General features: G+C 30.8%; 1 protein-coding gene across 2 annotated transcripts in view; it reads right to left on the bottom strand.

Annotated features, from left to right (window-relative positions):
- Positions 1–792: 792 nt before the first annotated feature.
- The window catches only part of LOC132757879 (uncharacterized), a 34,984-nt gene continuing 20,624 nt past the window's right edge, over positions 793–15,152 (bottom strand). The window contains exons 10-19 of one of the 2 annotated variants that reach the window (XM_060749371.1): positions 14,523–14,590; positions 13,530–13,580; positions 12,520–12,683; positions 10,034–10,048; positions 5,874–6,006; positions 4,930–4,958; positions 4,201–4,366; positions 2,403–2,599; positions 1,640–1,704; positions 793–827 (exon numbers count right to left, since the gene is read on the bottom strand). In XM_060749371.1, coding sequence (XP_060605354.1) covers positions 801–827; positions 1,640–1,704; positions 2,403–2,599; positions 4,201–4,366; positions 4,930–4,958; positions 5,874–6,006; positions 10,034–10,048; positions 12,520–12,683; positions 13,530–13,580; positions 14,523–14,590 — 915 coding nt within the window. In that variant the 3' untranslated portion in view covers positions 793–800. The remainder of the gene's footprint in view (positions 828–1,639; positions 1,705–2,402; positions 2,600–4,200; positions 4,367–4,929; positions 4,959–5,873; positions 6,007–10,033; positions 10,049–12,519; positions 12,684–13,529; positions 13,581–14,522; positions 14,591–15,152) is intronic. The other variant, XM_060749372.1, reaches the window with a different exon arrangement.

Genomic DNA, 15,152 nt, shown 5'->3' with positions numbered 1-15,152 from the left:
TTTCCTTGCAATTATTTTATGTGTAATTTCATTTGAAGTTTTTTTCTCTCATGATAATTGCTTGGCTATTTTTTTATTATACTAACTACTTTGGGATGATATCTAAACCAACTTAATATCTAAAGTGTTTGAAGCTTTGTTATAGTTTTCTGAAGTTGCATTTGCCTTGATGTAGTTTCTAAATGTTTTCCTTCAAAAATTCCTCGAATAATCACATATTTATTCCCTACACCATAGTCCTTTCATAGTCATAGAATAAACATATGTTTACATTATTTGTTCCTGAAAAGAGATACAAGAATATATATATAAAATTTATTGGTGTTTAAAGTTTACAGTTGAATAGTCTTTTCTATACAATCATCATTTTCGTTTTTGTTTGCTGCCAAAGGCTTCACGTTGAACAGTACGAAATATCATAGTACATATTCAGGATTTTCTTGTGTCTTCAGCATTGATTCTGTGCGAAGTCCAATATATTGCATTAGAATTTATGAAAAAATACCAGCAAAGGCTTTTTGTCTTTTCGTTATGCTTTAAAAATGTGAAACCATCCATAGAATGTCAAAATTGAAAAGTTTAGGAGTTTGACGAAATAACTGACTACCAAATGAAAAGACATTTTTATCAAAGGGATTGTATAGAGTACCGGTTGGCTCAACAATTATAATGTAAATGTATAAGATTTGTATTAAGATAATTACTCAATTTTAAAGAAATAATAACAGTACAAAAATTTTTATTCTATAGAGAATTGTTAAGAAATCAATGTGACAAAGGTTTATATACTAACAATGAGGTTACAACTTTGGTCGTGGCAGCGAAAACTGAAAATAAAATTAAAAAAAGGTTCGGTGGTTGGTTCAAAATCATAGATTTGAGCAATCATGTACCTCCTTCAAAGCATTCTGATTAGCAAAGTGTTATAGTTTAACAATAAAAAATAAAACGCCAAACTTCTGGAAACTATTGTCATTATTTTAGATTTTAAAGAGAACAAACAACTTAATATTTGAGGAATTTGCAAACATGCATTTCTGGATTACAAATTATAGGTACATGATAAAATGCATTAATTTTATTTATTAAAAACAATTAGTACATGATAAAAACTGTTCATAGGAATGATGCTCCCAAAGGTACTTGGAAAAGACAACACATGTATCAATGAAGGTATATTTTAGGCTGAGTTTTATTAGACCATTGAGCTACACTGAAAGACAGGCAACTTGGCTAGGCTGACTGATTTTCTATTTTATTAAAGAGTCAAAAAGTTATTACTCAACTTGTATTTGACTGTTACAAAATGAAAGTCCGTTCATTTAATAGATTCATACTTGGAACTTAAAATTGATTAACAATGAATATAACAACAAGCATAGATATGTGCTCCTTTGTAAACAAATATGTTGTGGTGAAATTCTTTTTGTGTCCACTAATCTGATAATTAGAATTAGACAGGTCAGGGATCTATGCATAATGTTAGCGGGTGCAGTTTTTTTAAATGGTTTAAAAAGATACATTTTTTTATTACATGTACATGTATATAGATATCACTGTTTGTTGTTATTTGTTTGCTGCTGTTGTTGCTATAGTTTTTTTTTGTATATAAGTGTAACGAAATCAAAAAGATACTTACGTCGTCATCGACATGGGGATACATAAAGTCCCATGAAAAGTTTGATGTATATGGCCGTCTTTCTTCTGAAAAAAAATTTAAAGCAATTATTGTAAAGTACAAAAAAATGAAACAATGTACATTCTTCAAAATTCTTCAAAACATTTCTAGAACGTTTATTTATTGTAAATTAGTACAAAAATAATTTGAAATTTATTAGGACGTATACAATCTTAAAAAAACAAAACTAGATTAAATGTTAAGAATGGCGTATCACCTTCATGACGTACTTAAAACGTAATAGGTTTAGCTTTGTATAATGGTATATCATCAAATTGTACGTAAAGAAACATTCAGACAAATGTCTGACAAATGGTCACACGTTAAATAAAGATTATTCCATTCACATCTTTATTACAAATGAGTAGATCATGTTTAACAGCATGCCCTAAACCAAAATGCAACGGTGTAATACTAGGTTTTATATATAAAAAAACATAAATCTTAGCTTATAGTATAATTTTTAAGTAATTACACATTGTTGAGTGGTAAAACAAAATCTTATATTCTTCTTAATGAGTTTTTGCTGAAACAACATTGTTGGCGGATAAACACTGCATGGCAACTCGGTTCACAGACGATGTATTTTGACAAGGAAACACACATTCCAAATTAACAAACGCTGAACATTAGCTCGTTACCGTTATCATAATTATTAAATGGATTGTACAAAAGTTCACACATTTAAAACCAGAAATTTCCAATTTAAATGAATTGTACAAACCTTCATGTCCTATTGACACGACATAAGGGAAAGAACCGCGTCGATGAGGTTGAGGAGAATGGTCATAACTGGAATCTACCACGGACTCCGTGCCTTCCCAAAGCTCGGGAAATTGTGATCCATACACCGGGCCTCTACGACCGACAGTGTCGAATCTTATAGGTATCATGCCCGGAGCAAATCCACTCCTTGTTGCTCTAAGAAGATTAAGAATAATAAATAAGTTAAATTACTCGTTTGCATTTCCAATTGTCTGAATCTTTTCTCGTATTACAAAAAAAAGATAATCTCTGAAAAACAAATTGTTTTAATATTTTTTTACAACTATGTAACATCTAAATAAAAAACTCCGCTTATTCACTATGATTTAGGCAGTTTTAATTTCTAGAAGAATATCAACATTGAAGAAACCTTGTTGCTTCTTAGTAAATCTCCTCATAAATATTTTAATCATCGTTTTAAATCATTGCTATATATGCAGACATTATCTAAAACAATAACTAGAATGGGTTTTTTTAAACCATAATTCAATAAATATGAAATTTTCTTTTGTATTTAATTTTGTAAATTGATAATGCCTACTAAGAGCATGAATATACTATGCTTATTTGTTGTACATTAAACAAAGCGGCGTTTATAATGAATAAAACGTGTGTATTCTGTTACTTATACATGTTTCGTTTTGAAAATTATCTGCTTATGATCATTAATTGAAAAAAGAGAAATTTCATACTATATAAGTTAAGATGCAATATAACCATGCATTTAAAGATTTGAAAAATGTTTATTTTCTTTTTCAAACTTACGAGAAATGATTAATTAGGAAAAGACTTCAATTAGCATCAAGTTGCAGTCTAATCATTTTTTGTACTGATTGTAAATGCAATGTAAAATTTGCTCTTGTATATGACAAATAAAATATGTTAAAAAAGATCCAACAACTCATTTTAATGGTTTAATATCATAAACATGATGCTCAAATGAGAATATATCAATATTGTAAGTTCCAAAAAGCATTATTTGTAAAGAAATAATCGAATTTTCAATTCATGTAAATAAAGGGAGGTAATTAAAAATTTATTTTCGATAAAGTCTATGCCAATTTTTTTTCAATAAGAAATGAATGGATATATTTTAATGACTACTTATAATGCGTAGAATTATTTGCAGCACATGTTTAACATATTCTTAGATGTTTGGAAATTGTTTTACAAGAATAGTTATTACATGTGAGCCGCGTCATGACAAAACCAACATAATGTGTTTGCGACCAGCATGGATCCAGACCAGCCTGCGAATCCGCGCAGTCTAATCAGGAACCATGCTGTTCGCTTACAGACCCTATAACAAGTAAAGAAACTGAAAGTGAACAGCATGGATCCTGATCAAACTGCGTGGATGCGCAGGCTGGTCTGGATCCATGCTGGTCGCAAACCCATTATGTTGGTTTTGTCGTGACGCGGCTCATTGCCGTGTCTCTTCACGTTAGCAAATAAAAATCAAATGAGCCACGTCATGACAAAACCAACGTAATACATTTGCGACTAGCATGGATCCAGACCAGCCTGCGCATCCACGCAGTCTAATCAGGATCAATGCTGTTCTCTTACAGACCCTATAACAAGTAAAGAAACTGATAGTGAACAGCATGGATCCTGATCAGACTGCGTGGATGCGCAGGCTGGTCTGGATCCATGCTGGTTGCAAACCCATTATGTTGATTTTGTCGTGACGCGGCTCATATATAAAATTTCTCTTAAGCGTTGTACAACATACAAGTTCTTTAAACCAAACTTACGAGCTTGAACTGTCGTATTCTCGTACATAGCGACGTTTTCTCTTTCTTCTACGTTTTCTACGTCTTGCTAAAACAAGCCAGTAACAACAACATCCTAATATTGCACATAACAACACAAACATTGTTATACCGACACCAAGACCAACCTTTAGGGCAAAATCATCATCTGAAATAATAAAGGAATACACCATAAGGTAATGAATGAGAAATACGTAAAATTATTCCCGAAATGGTTTGTTATTTCTAAAATTGGACATATTCTGAAAAAGAAAATTATAAAGAACTGAACATTTCAATAGTTGAGATAATAAAGGGGAATACACCATAAGGTTATGAATGAGAAGTACGTAAAATTATTCCCAAAATGGTTATTTCTAAAATTGAACATATTCTGAAAATCTTTTTTTATAAAGAACTGAACGTTTCAATAGTTGAATTAATAAAGGGGAATACACCATAAGGTTATGAATGGGAAATACGTAAAATTATCCCCAAAATGGTTTGTAATTTCTAAAATTGAACATATTCTTCTTTTTTTTTATAAAGAACTGAACATTTTAATAGTTAATCGTTTTTGAAAATATTGATACAAAGTTCAAATTGTGCGTCCAGTATTCCATCATATGTACACAGTTTTAGCATTAACAAAATTTTTTTAATGCATTTGTCTACAACATGAAAACATTTTAAACAAGTTAACAAAACGAACGGCAAAATTTTTGAACTCACCTGTGTCACTGAGTCCGGAGGCTATAGGACTGTGTGAGAGAAAAAAAAACAACAAAGAAAATGAATAAGGTTTGACAATAACCTTACATATAATCATATAAAAACATATAATATCATATATAATATTATATATATGTGTGATGCACACATACAGTTGACACAGGTTTTAGTTATATCATTTTACTGACATTTGTGTCAGTCGTGTCGTTGTTTAACAGCATATTCAAAGAACGTTGTTAAAAAAATATATCTGTACTATGTTGTCTTACAGGAAATTGATATTGTAATAAAATTGACAATTGTCATTTCTGTTTGGTCACACGAGCACAGAAAATATGTTCTAATGTCCTATATGTATATAGCTTCTTTTAGTATAAGTGTCCCTACCCTAGAGCTTCTCTGTGCGCCGCAAATGTAGGCACAAGTCGGTGCATAGTTTAAATCACCGCTCCTTATTCAGGACTTAAGCTGGATATTATGAGATATTAAGATTTTTGTAGGTTTATAGGTGATCAGGCAAAAACGAAACAGCTTCTTTGAAGTTATGGATATATCGCAAACATCCTATTATTACAGACAGTTACATAACATGAAAACATATATTTGTGGCACCAGTGAATAATGTAGGATATACGTCATAATTGTCCAATGAGAAACGACGTTACAAATGAGCTGTATTACATCTCAAGAAATCGTATATATCCCTACACCGACTTGAACCTAAAGTGATCAGAAGGTGTCACACACAAAGAGGCTAGCTCAGCCTACATATTCAAAATTGATCTAGATATTTAAAAAATTCATAAAAGGGTTAGGCAATTGTTGAATGGAAACTGGGCAAGCCCATTAAATGGACAGGAGGTTAAAAATATTAAGACAATATAATAATTATACAATACGTATGATAAAACTTAAGGGATGGGTTAAATAAAATATATACTTACTCGCAACGAGTAGTATCGTCCTCCAAATGAACACGGCAAACAGTACCTTCCGGACAACCATTTATAGTATATTCAAATATCTGGCAGGAAGCGGCCTGTAGGCCATCAAGATGTGTTGTGTCGTTTCTAACATCTGAAATACAAAAGGTAACACTTTCTCTGAAAATATCTACAGCGATATAGGCATTTTTAGAAGCTAAGATAATTGTTTAGATTAATAAAATGACAAAACTAAATATACTTATCATAGATGATGGCACAGTAAATCTCTTTATATAATGTTATATAATATAAATATAATTGAAAAAAGAGAATGTTTCAGCATGTTGCCCCTATGTCATACGAAAAAAAATGAAAAAGTCATGCATTGACCCTTCTTTGATTTCTAAACAAATCACTAATTGATCAATACTGTAATAATTAGAAGATATATAAGAAGATGATGGTATTCTTAAAATTGCAATAAACATTACAGTGATGCTACATAAAACTGATATTTAAATTATGTTCTTATCAAAGTTGCAATACAAATTAATTAATCATTAAAATTGCAATATAAATTAGGTTATCATAAAAATGCAACACAAATTATGTTCTTATTAAAATGAAAATGCAATACAAATGATGTTCTTATCAAAAATGCAATTCAAATTATGTTCTAATTAAAAATGCAATAAAAATTATGTTATCATCAAATATGAAATAATCCTTATTACTATTACTGCAATAAATCAAATGGTATCTTTAAAATTCAAACACAGATAATGTTATCATCAAAATTGTAATACTTAAACTAGCATTACTATAAACACAAAACAAACTATGTTATCATTATGATTACAATACAGCTTATGTTATCATCAAAAGTGCAATACTTAAAATGTTAAAAAATTAATTTATTATTGCAGTACAAATAATGTTATAATTAAAACGACATCATGCTCATTGAAGTGTACAGGTCAAAGTTAAAATAACTTAAACCAACAATGACATTAGTTAAATACATTAAAGCATAATTATTGTTCAAATGTTACTGTTACAAATCCGAAATCTCTAAAATTAATTTCTATCCTATCTTGCAGGAAGCACAAAATGACATTGTGAAGTAAAATATTAAAGTGTATATCATCTCGACAAAAGCATTTTTTTTATTCCAGTTATTTGTTAATTATGTAATACAACATGACATGTAATTGTTAAATGTTACACACACGACAAAACAAAATCCTCTCCTGTTAATTATTATGCTTGATGTTAATATTGTAATTCAACATGTTATGTACGTTAAATGTTACAATAAATTATATCCACATTCACCAACAAGAAAAAACTCCTATTAACTTACTCCTTGTTAACAATATTTAAACGCATGCCATATTAGTTTTATAGCCATGACAAACAAACATTAACCTTTATGTTATTTTCTACGTTAAAAATATTATAAAACATATAATATGAATGTTAAATATTATGATCTTTAAAAACGAATAACAGTTCTGTTAGAAATATACAAACACAAAAACATATACATGTAAATATCAAATATTACGATCTATACAAACACAGATATCTGTTATTCTGTTCCATGTTATAAGTATGCAAAACAAAATATAAATGTTAAATGTTATGATATTTAGAACCAAACAACAGCTCAGTTATCCTGTTCCGTGTTAGAATATAAACAAAAACATGGCAATAATATGTTAGATGTTAACAACTTGGCAATTAAACACTGCTCCATTAAATCTATAACATGTTAATAAAAGAACAAAATATGACATCGATGTAAATATTAAACGTTATGAACAACATAAACAAAACTGGTTATACTGTTCCACGTTAGAATATAAACAAAAACATGACAATAAAATGTTAGATGTTATCATCTTTGCAAACAAACAAACATTGCCCCTTTTACTCTATAGCATGTTAATACTACAACAAAACAAAACATCGATGTAAATTGTTCAAATATCAATCTACAAACACCTATCTTGTTTTCCTGTTCCATGTTATTTATAAACTAAAACATAACAAACAAAATGTTAAACGTTATGAACAATACAAACAACTCTTGTTACACTGTTCCATGTTATTATAAATTAGACTAAACATAAAAATGTTAAATGTTATTAACAACTGTCAACACAAACAACACATGTTCTCCTGTTCCATGTTATTAACATAAAAATGTTAAATGTTATCATCAGCATATGCAAATGTTTTTATGTGGCATACCGGTAAGACAGCAATATTCTATCACGTTTCTTATTATTCCCTTATCAAACAAATAGGACAAGCAAGTGCATTATTAATAGCTACATGCACAGCATAAAACAAATTCTAACACGTCACATGACGTCATATATGGCGTCAAAAATTAAATAACGTCAGAAGAATTACTTCCTACGCTAAAAGCAGCTCAACATATTTTTATCATTTATTCTTTTTACTAGCATGTCAGAATGGAAAAAGATATAAATTTTTCATGCATTATAGTATAATAATGTACAGCTTATCGTTCAAATGCTTTGAAATTAATCACTCGGCCTTTGTGATTAAATTCCTGTTAATTTGAACTCGAACCGTGCAATATTCTACAACAATGCACTCGATTTCTAAATATCATTGTTAAGTATCTTGTTATCCTCGTTCATGTTATCATACAATAAATCTAGCACATGAATGTTGAAGTGACATTATGCCCATCCAGTGGTACAAAGTGAGTGAAAAGGTAAAGTCAAACTATGTTTACATTTTGCCATTATTCTTTTCAATTTTACAATTTACTAAGCAAGACAATTAACTAAGCATGAACGATAGATAATTGATGTGGCCCAAGGAAATTTCCATAAATACCCGAGGGAATTTACCTAAAACTTTTAATTTAAAACGAATGGGACAGCTTTTTAAACTTTTAGCCATATATATATTTTCTCCTTTCCATTTTCCATTATCAACTGTTGGTCAATCACCATTGTTGTAGTTATTCTTTCGAAATATATAGTCAATTCAAGTAAACTAGACAATTTAAAATAAGCATAATGTCACTTGATATGAAAAAAAATCATATACATTTTATCTCTTGTTATCCTTTTTTACATTAATACTAAAAAAAGCTAGACATATACATGTTAAATGGTACAAATGTTATTAGTTTCATTGTCGATTAGATAATTAGAAATGACATACAAATGTTATATATGAGCCGCGTCACGACAAAACCAACATAATGGGTTTGCGACCAGCATGGATCCAGACCAGCCTGCGCATCCGCGCAGTCTGATCAGGATCCATGCTGTTCGCTATCAGTTTCTCTACTTGTTATAGGGTTTGTAAGCGAACAGCATGGATCCTGATCAGGCTGGTCTGGATCCATGATGGTCGCAAAAGCACTATGTTGGTTTTGTCATGACGCAGCTCATATTATTTTCACTTATAAGTAGCTCTCTTGATCCTTCTCTGTGTTAATAATGCAAGGCAACTTAACAACATAAAACTTTATAAGCTTAACAAACAAACACAAAGTAGTCTCTTGTTATCCTTTTCCATGCTATTAACATTAATTTATGACATATTAATGTGTAAATGTTAAAATAAACACAACATATTAACATATAATATTAATTTGAGTCATTACAACATATTAATATTACTAAATATTAGTACATATGATTCAAGTATTCGTTTTATTGTTGGAAATATGCAGCGAGAAAATACAAAGTTAAACGCCAAATTGAAATTATTTTGAAAATACTATCGTCATCGGCGTCAAATTGGGTTCAACAGCATATTTCCCTTCAATAAAATGAGTAAATGAATGTCCTTTCCTTAACCATCAATTTGTATTAACAACATAAATTTTATTTATTATAAATAATGCGAATTCGGCAGTCTTCGTTACCTTATCGTGGATTCTTATATACATGTATATTAAACGAAAGAAGGTGATGACGTCATGCAATTCAATGACTTGATTTTAATAACATCATATGTACACGAGTGGTTACAAAAAAAAAATGAATCTGAAAAAATAACGAAACGATGCAAAATTCGCATAGTAGTTTGAATCATCAATACCATATACATAGACGTTAAGTTTGTTATTTAGGGCAACGCTACAAAACAAAACAAAACATATATTTTTTGGGATAGCTTACTGTCTGGTCTCTCAACTAGAAAAATAAAAATTCATCATTGATTATAAAAACATAAAGACATGTTTTGTATAATAAGAAATGTATTCTTAAATAACATGGCAATTCTTATTCGTGTTAACAATTTATCCACCAAATATAATGACTCATTTCTCACACGCACGCACATGCACCCACAAACATTCGTTTTTAATTTTTCTTAATCGATTTATACAAGCATAAACATTATCAATTATAATGAGGAGTTAACCCCACTATAATCAAGTAAATATAACTTGCAATGCTTGAGTTACTGATTTTCAACTCACCGAGGTCGATTAAATGAAGCCATTTAAAAGTAACAACGTGATAATATTCAATAGTGACACATATCTTAAAGTCAATTAAATGCGTACTAATTTTTAATAATATTACCAAGAGTTTTTATTTGTTTGGGTCGTCAGACCCAAACAAATAATGGTAGCGAAATTTGAGACCCTGATGCTGTTAATTGCAAATGCCGAAAGTAGTCCGCCTTTTTAAATCGGTTAGTTCCTTTTATATGTACACTAACGCCGAAAAATTCAGGGGAGATCACTGCGTAAAGATGGTCAAATGACAGGCGAATTAATTTTCAAGCTAAATAGTTTCCAAATGGTCGAAGATTTCTAATATTGTTTTATTTCTTATAGATATACATGCTTATCGTAAGCTGCATGATTATTTACATCTGTGTTAAACAACAGTTAGCGTCGAAATAATAAGGATTACAAACCATAATTTAGAATTATATGGTTTTCTTCAGGCCGTTATAAGTTCACCATGGCCGAGGGGTTTGCAGACTCGCTTAGGAAACGAGAGGTCTGGAGTTCAAATCCCAGTTAAGGCAACTAATTTTTTTTTTCAAATTGTTTAAGTCAAATAACCATTGAATTGAATATCAGTGTTGCAATTAGTCTTATAGCCAATTTACGACCATTAAAACGCTGGAAAACATTGGTGGCACTATACAAAAACAAATTGGTTTATAATCTCACAACCTTCACTTTTCTGACATTCTGAGACCCAAACAAATTCAGCGCCTTCTGTGCTTTGATTATTATATTGTAACCTTACTAAGGTGTGTCAGTTAAACCGTATACACATATATGTGTAGTGCGTTAACTGGAATACAGGTATTATTTATGCGCACTCCAGGTCTGAACTGAAATAGTGCTTGCTCATTGATTGGCTCATTATAGATCAATTCGCTTTAAGACACTTTCCATGAAGAAAGAATCACAAGTTTTTATGTCATGTAAGCAAATTTATTTCATAAAGTTGATCTGTGTTTCAAATTTAATATTTTCATATTACTCTATTTGACAAAGAAAAGACCTATAAAGAGGAAATTCATTAAATAATAAATTCATAGCCATACATTAAAACAAAAATATATAACAAGTTTAGTTTCACGGGCCATCTATCTCCTTGATAATACGTATGATTTACTTCCCTTGTTTATTATGTGAGGTTCATATCAATGTCTTACGCAGTGATCTCCCCTTAACAGTACAGACATATCTGCCACCACAAACATTTTTTACAACATTTTGTTAATAATAGTTTTAGCTTTTGAATTTATTTTTCATTATATTGTTTACTTTTGATATTTTTTTGATAAACTTTAACAAACGTAGGTACAAAAGAAAGTGAAATGTGACGAGAGTGACGATCGATTTTTAATGTAACGGTCCATTTTTTTTGAATTTCGCAAACTCCGCGCACCGGCTACGCTACGGCCAGTAACTACTGCCTTCACATAAATCTCGTGATAAAAGTCTTATCACATGATTGTGTCAAGATGGCGGATACGCGAAAAAAATGCTAAACAACTGTTTTATTTGTAATAAACGGCGACTTTATAACTTGGGCTCTGGTGTCAAGTCTGTCGATATGATTGCAAAAATTTCATTTTTCTTTTAGTGTAGAATCGAAATTATTAATTACATTAATGATTTCTCTTTCGAAAACAGTCATTGTTTTGGAAATAAACGGTTCGATATTAAAAATTATTTTCATAATATTTACGTTTCCGAAATCATTTGTTATTTTAGTTCACATCTAACACCTTATACTGTCTTGAAACATTAGCAAAACCCTGTTTTCTTTTTAAGATAAATATCAATATTGAAAAAAATCATATCGACAAAATCTTGACCTGTAAGGGGAGATCACCGTGTAGGAGTGTTACGTCATGTGACTTTCATCATTACAATCCGCTAAGGGTGGTAATCACTGTGTGGAGTTTTGGTAAGTAGAAGGTTAGATAAGATTCCATGTCTTACGGACTTCTGACTTTTATGTGGATCCAGATTGGGATGCGTCGTGTAAATATACATTTGTTTAAAACAAAACTAAAAAATCATATTTTGACTAAAATGACGGGTATACAAGATAGTTATCATCTTTGCATCGTAGAAAAGAAAACAGCTTTATTTTTCATCAATTTAATATGAAAGAATACTTACATGTGAATCCAAAAAGTTTTGTTCTGAGTACGTCCACGTTTCTGCCCAGTATTGGTAGAGTTGAAAGTCGGGTCAAATTTGTCTGTGCCGTTGAAAATTCGCCCTTAGCTTCCGTGGTATTTTCAATAAAAACTGTATAATTTACTTGGACAAATGTTGGTTCGCTGAAAACAAAATGGAATAATGACGTTATTTACTGTGACGTCACCACATTGCTTAGTTTTGTAATATATCAAGTGCTAATAATAAATCTAATGGTCCAGTTTTCAAGCATATTTAACTAATTTCATATTCAAGAATTGTACTGACAAGTTACTTTACTTTCAAGTAAACATGTGAATAGTGTGAGATTTAAAATTGTAATAGAGAGCTTGCCCTTTGCACAGAAGGTTCTTGTCATATTTTTATTTTGTACTTCCTTAAAAGTTTTAAATTGATGTTTTCCCTCTACGCCCCACCGTTTTTGAAACACATGTATTACTTCACTTGTAAGAATCCAAGAGCATATTGGAACAGGTTTATGTTCTATTCTTGTTTTAATTTGTGACCATAATTGCACAGACTTTCAAATGGAATATCAGCTGCATACATTTTCTTAATTTTCATTTGGAAGCATAAAACAATATAAACGTAAACACTCCCTCGCCTATTTCATTTTCCGCATTAAGAAAGAGTTTGAACATGAGATTAATGTATTTGTTAGGCATTTAACAACTTCTATTTGACATTAAATTATCAATTTAAGGTAGTCTTACTGTAATGTTTTCCCGCCAAAATATATCTAACATCGGCCAATATCGTAATAAATCGGTCATTTCCGGAACGTTATTTTTTCACAATAACCGGAAATTAGTATAATAGCGATAAAGGATGAGTGATTGTAAATTATTCTATGCCAATATTTTGAAAAAATATATAACCGGAAATAACTGATTCGCTACGTAATTGGTCGGTGTGAGAATGTTTTTGGCGGGTAAGCATTTCAGTATGACTATGTTTAATGTACCAACCTCAATGCCTGTCTCTTTTTACGGGCTACTTCTCCAGCACTCGTGAAAAACCTGTATCACAAGTAGATTACTTTAAATCATGATAAAACCAAAAACATAATATACACAATTGAATGGATTCAATGATTGGCACAGTTATTGGTGAGTTTAGATATATAGAAGATACATGGTATAATGTATTTTCTCTGCAGAGAAATAATATTATGTCGTCGAATAATTACAAAACGTGAATGTATGTCATATAATACATGTAATACTTTTTAAATATATCACATGCCCGATAAATATATATATTAGCCGCTTCACGACAAAACCAACATAATGGGTTTGCGACCAGCATGGATCCAGACCAGCTTGCGCATCCGCACAGTCTGATCAGGACCCATGCTGTTCGCTTACAAACCCTATTACAAGTAGAGAAACTGATAGCGATCAGCATGGATCCTGATCAGACTGCGCGGATGTCATGACGCGGCTCTTATGTTGACTAGCTCAGACATTGATACAAGATAGAAAGAAGGCCACTGACGAAGATCAGCCCCAACATCCATGCGGTCAGATCACTGGTTGCACTTCTCGCTATTCAGTTAAAAGTAAATTTGAAGTAGTATTCCCTAACAATGATAAATGGTTTCGTCCAGATTGAAAGATAGGCAAGTCCATTTAAGTTAGTTTACGCGACAAGGATTAAAATAGATGTATGTGACAAATATATGCATGCATACTCAATATATTCTTAATATTCTTAACACTTCACTTAAAACATACAGGATAGAATTGTGTGGGTTCGATCCCCGGGAGATGCTTGGGTAGTTTAGCGCGGAGGAAGGTAGTCTTGTACTGGTGTAACTCTCCAGGAACGATGGTTAGGAAACTACCAGCGTATATGACTGAAATACTGTTGGGAAAAGGCGTAAAATGAAACAAACAAATATTTGAAACATATTTCTATAATAAATATATAGTTAATATTTACAAAGACTAAAAACCTACACAATATTCAAGATGGTGACGTCAGCGAAATAGGTACCTGGCATAGACGCTGTATAGTATTCTTCAAGCTGGCAAAAGACAGAAAGATAAATATTTCTAAATTTAACACAAATTTATTGAGCATTTTAAATTCTTTTCAAAGATTTATAGTATACAACTGAAAAAAGACGCGCGGAACATGAAGTTATGCATCATAATGGGAGCAAAATATAAACAAAATAGTAATTTGACTAAATTTCATGTTTAATAACATTGAAAACAACACGTATTTTTACAGATACAGTAACAACAGGCAACAGTCGTATTCAAATTATACAACGCTGTTAATAGCCAATCTTAACTTTATAACATCCTTAACACAATAGCGAATGAGCTAATCACTATAACAATAACTCTGGTGCGGATTTATGATTCTTAGTATTTTCAATATTGTTAAAGTCATAAAATGATTTATAATTATAGGATTTACGTAAACAAAGATGGGATGGATAATTGTGAGATCTTAAAAGAATGGCAAAGAACATATCTGTGACTGAAGGACATTGGTAGGATGGCAAAGAGGAGAGTTATAATTGAAGGACATAAACAAAATGGCAAAGAGTAGATTTATTAATGTAGCATCTTTAGTTC

This window comes from Ruditapes philippinarum, unplaced genomic scaffold (genome assembly GCF_026571515.1).
Source record: "Ruditapes philippinarum isolate M1 unplaced genomic scaffold, ASM2657151v2 ctg1771_1_1_1_1, whole genome shotgun sequence".
NCBI classification, from domain to species: Eukaryota; Metazoa; Mollusca; class Bivalvia; order Venerida; family Veneridae; genus Ruditapes; species Ruditapes philippinarum.
The sequence above is the reverse complement of the archived record's forward strand: the minus strand, read 5'-3'. Positions and strand labels throughout refer to the sequence as shown.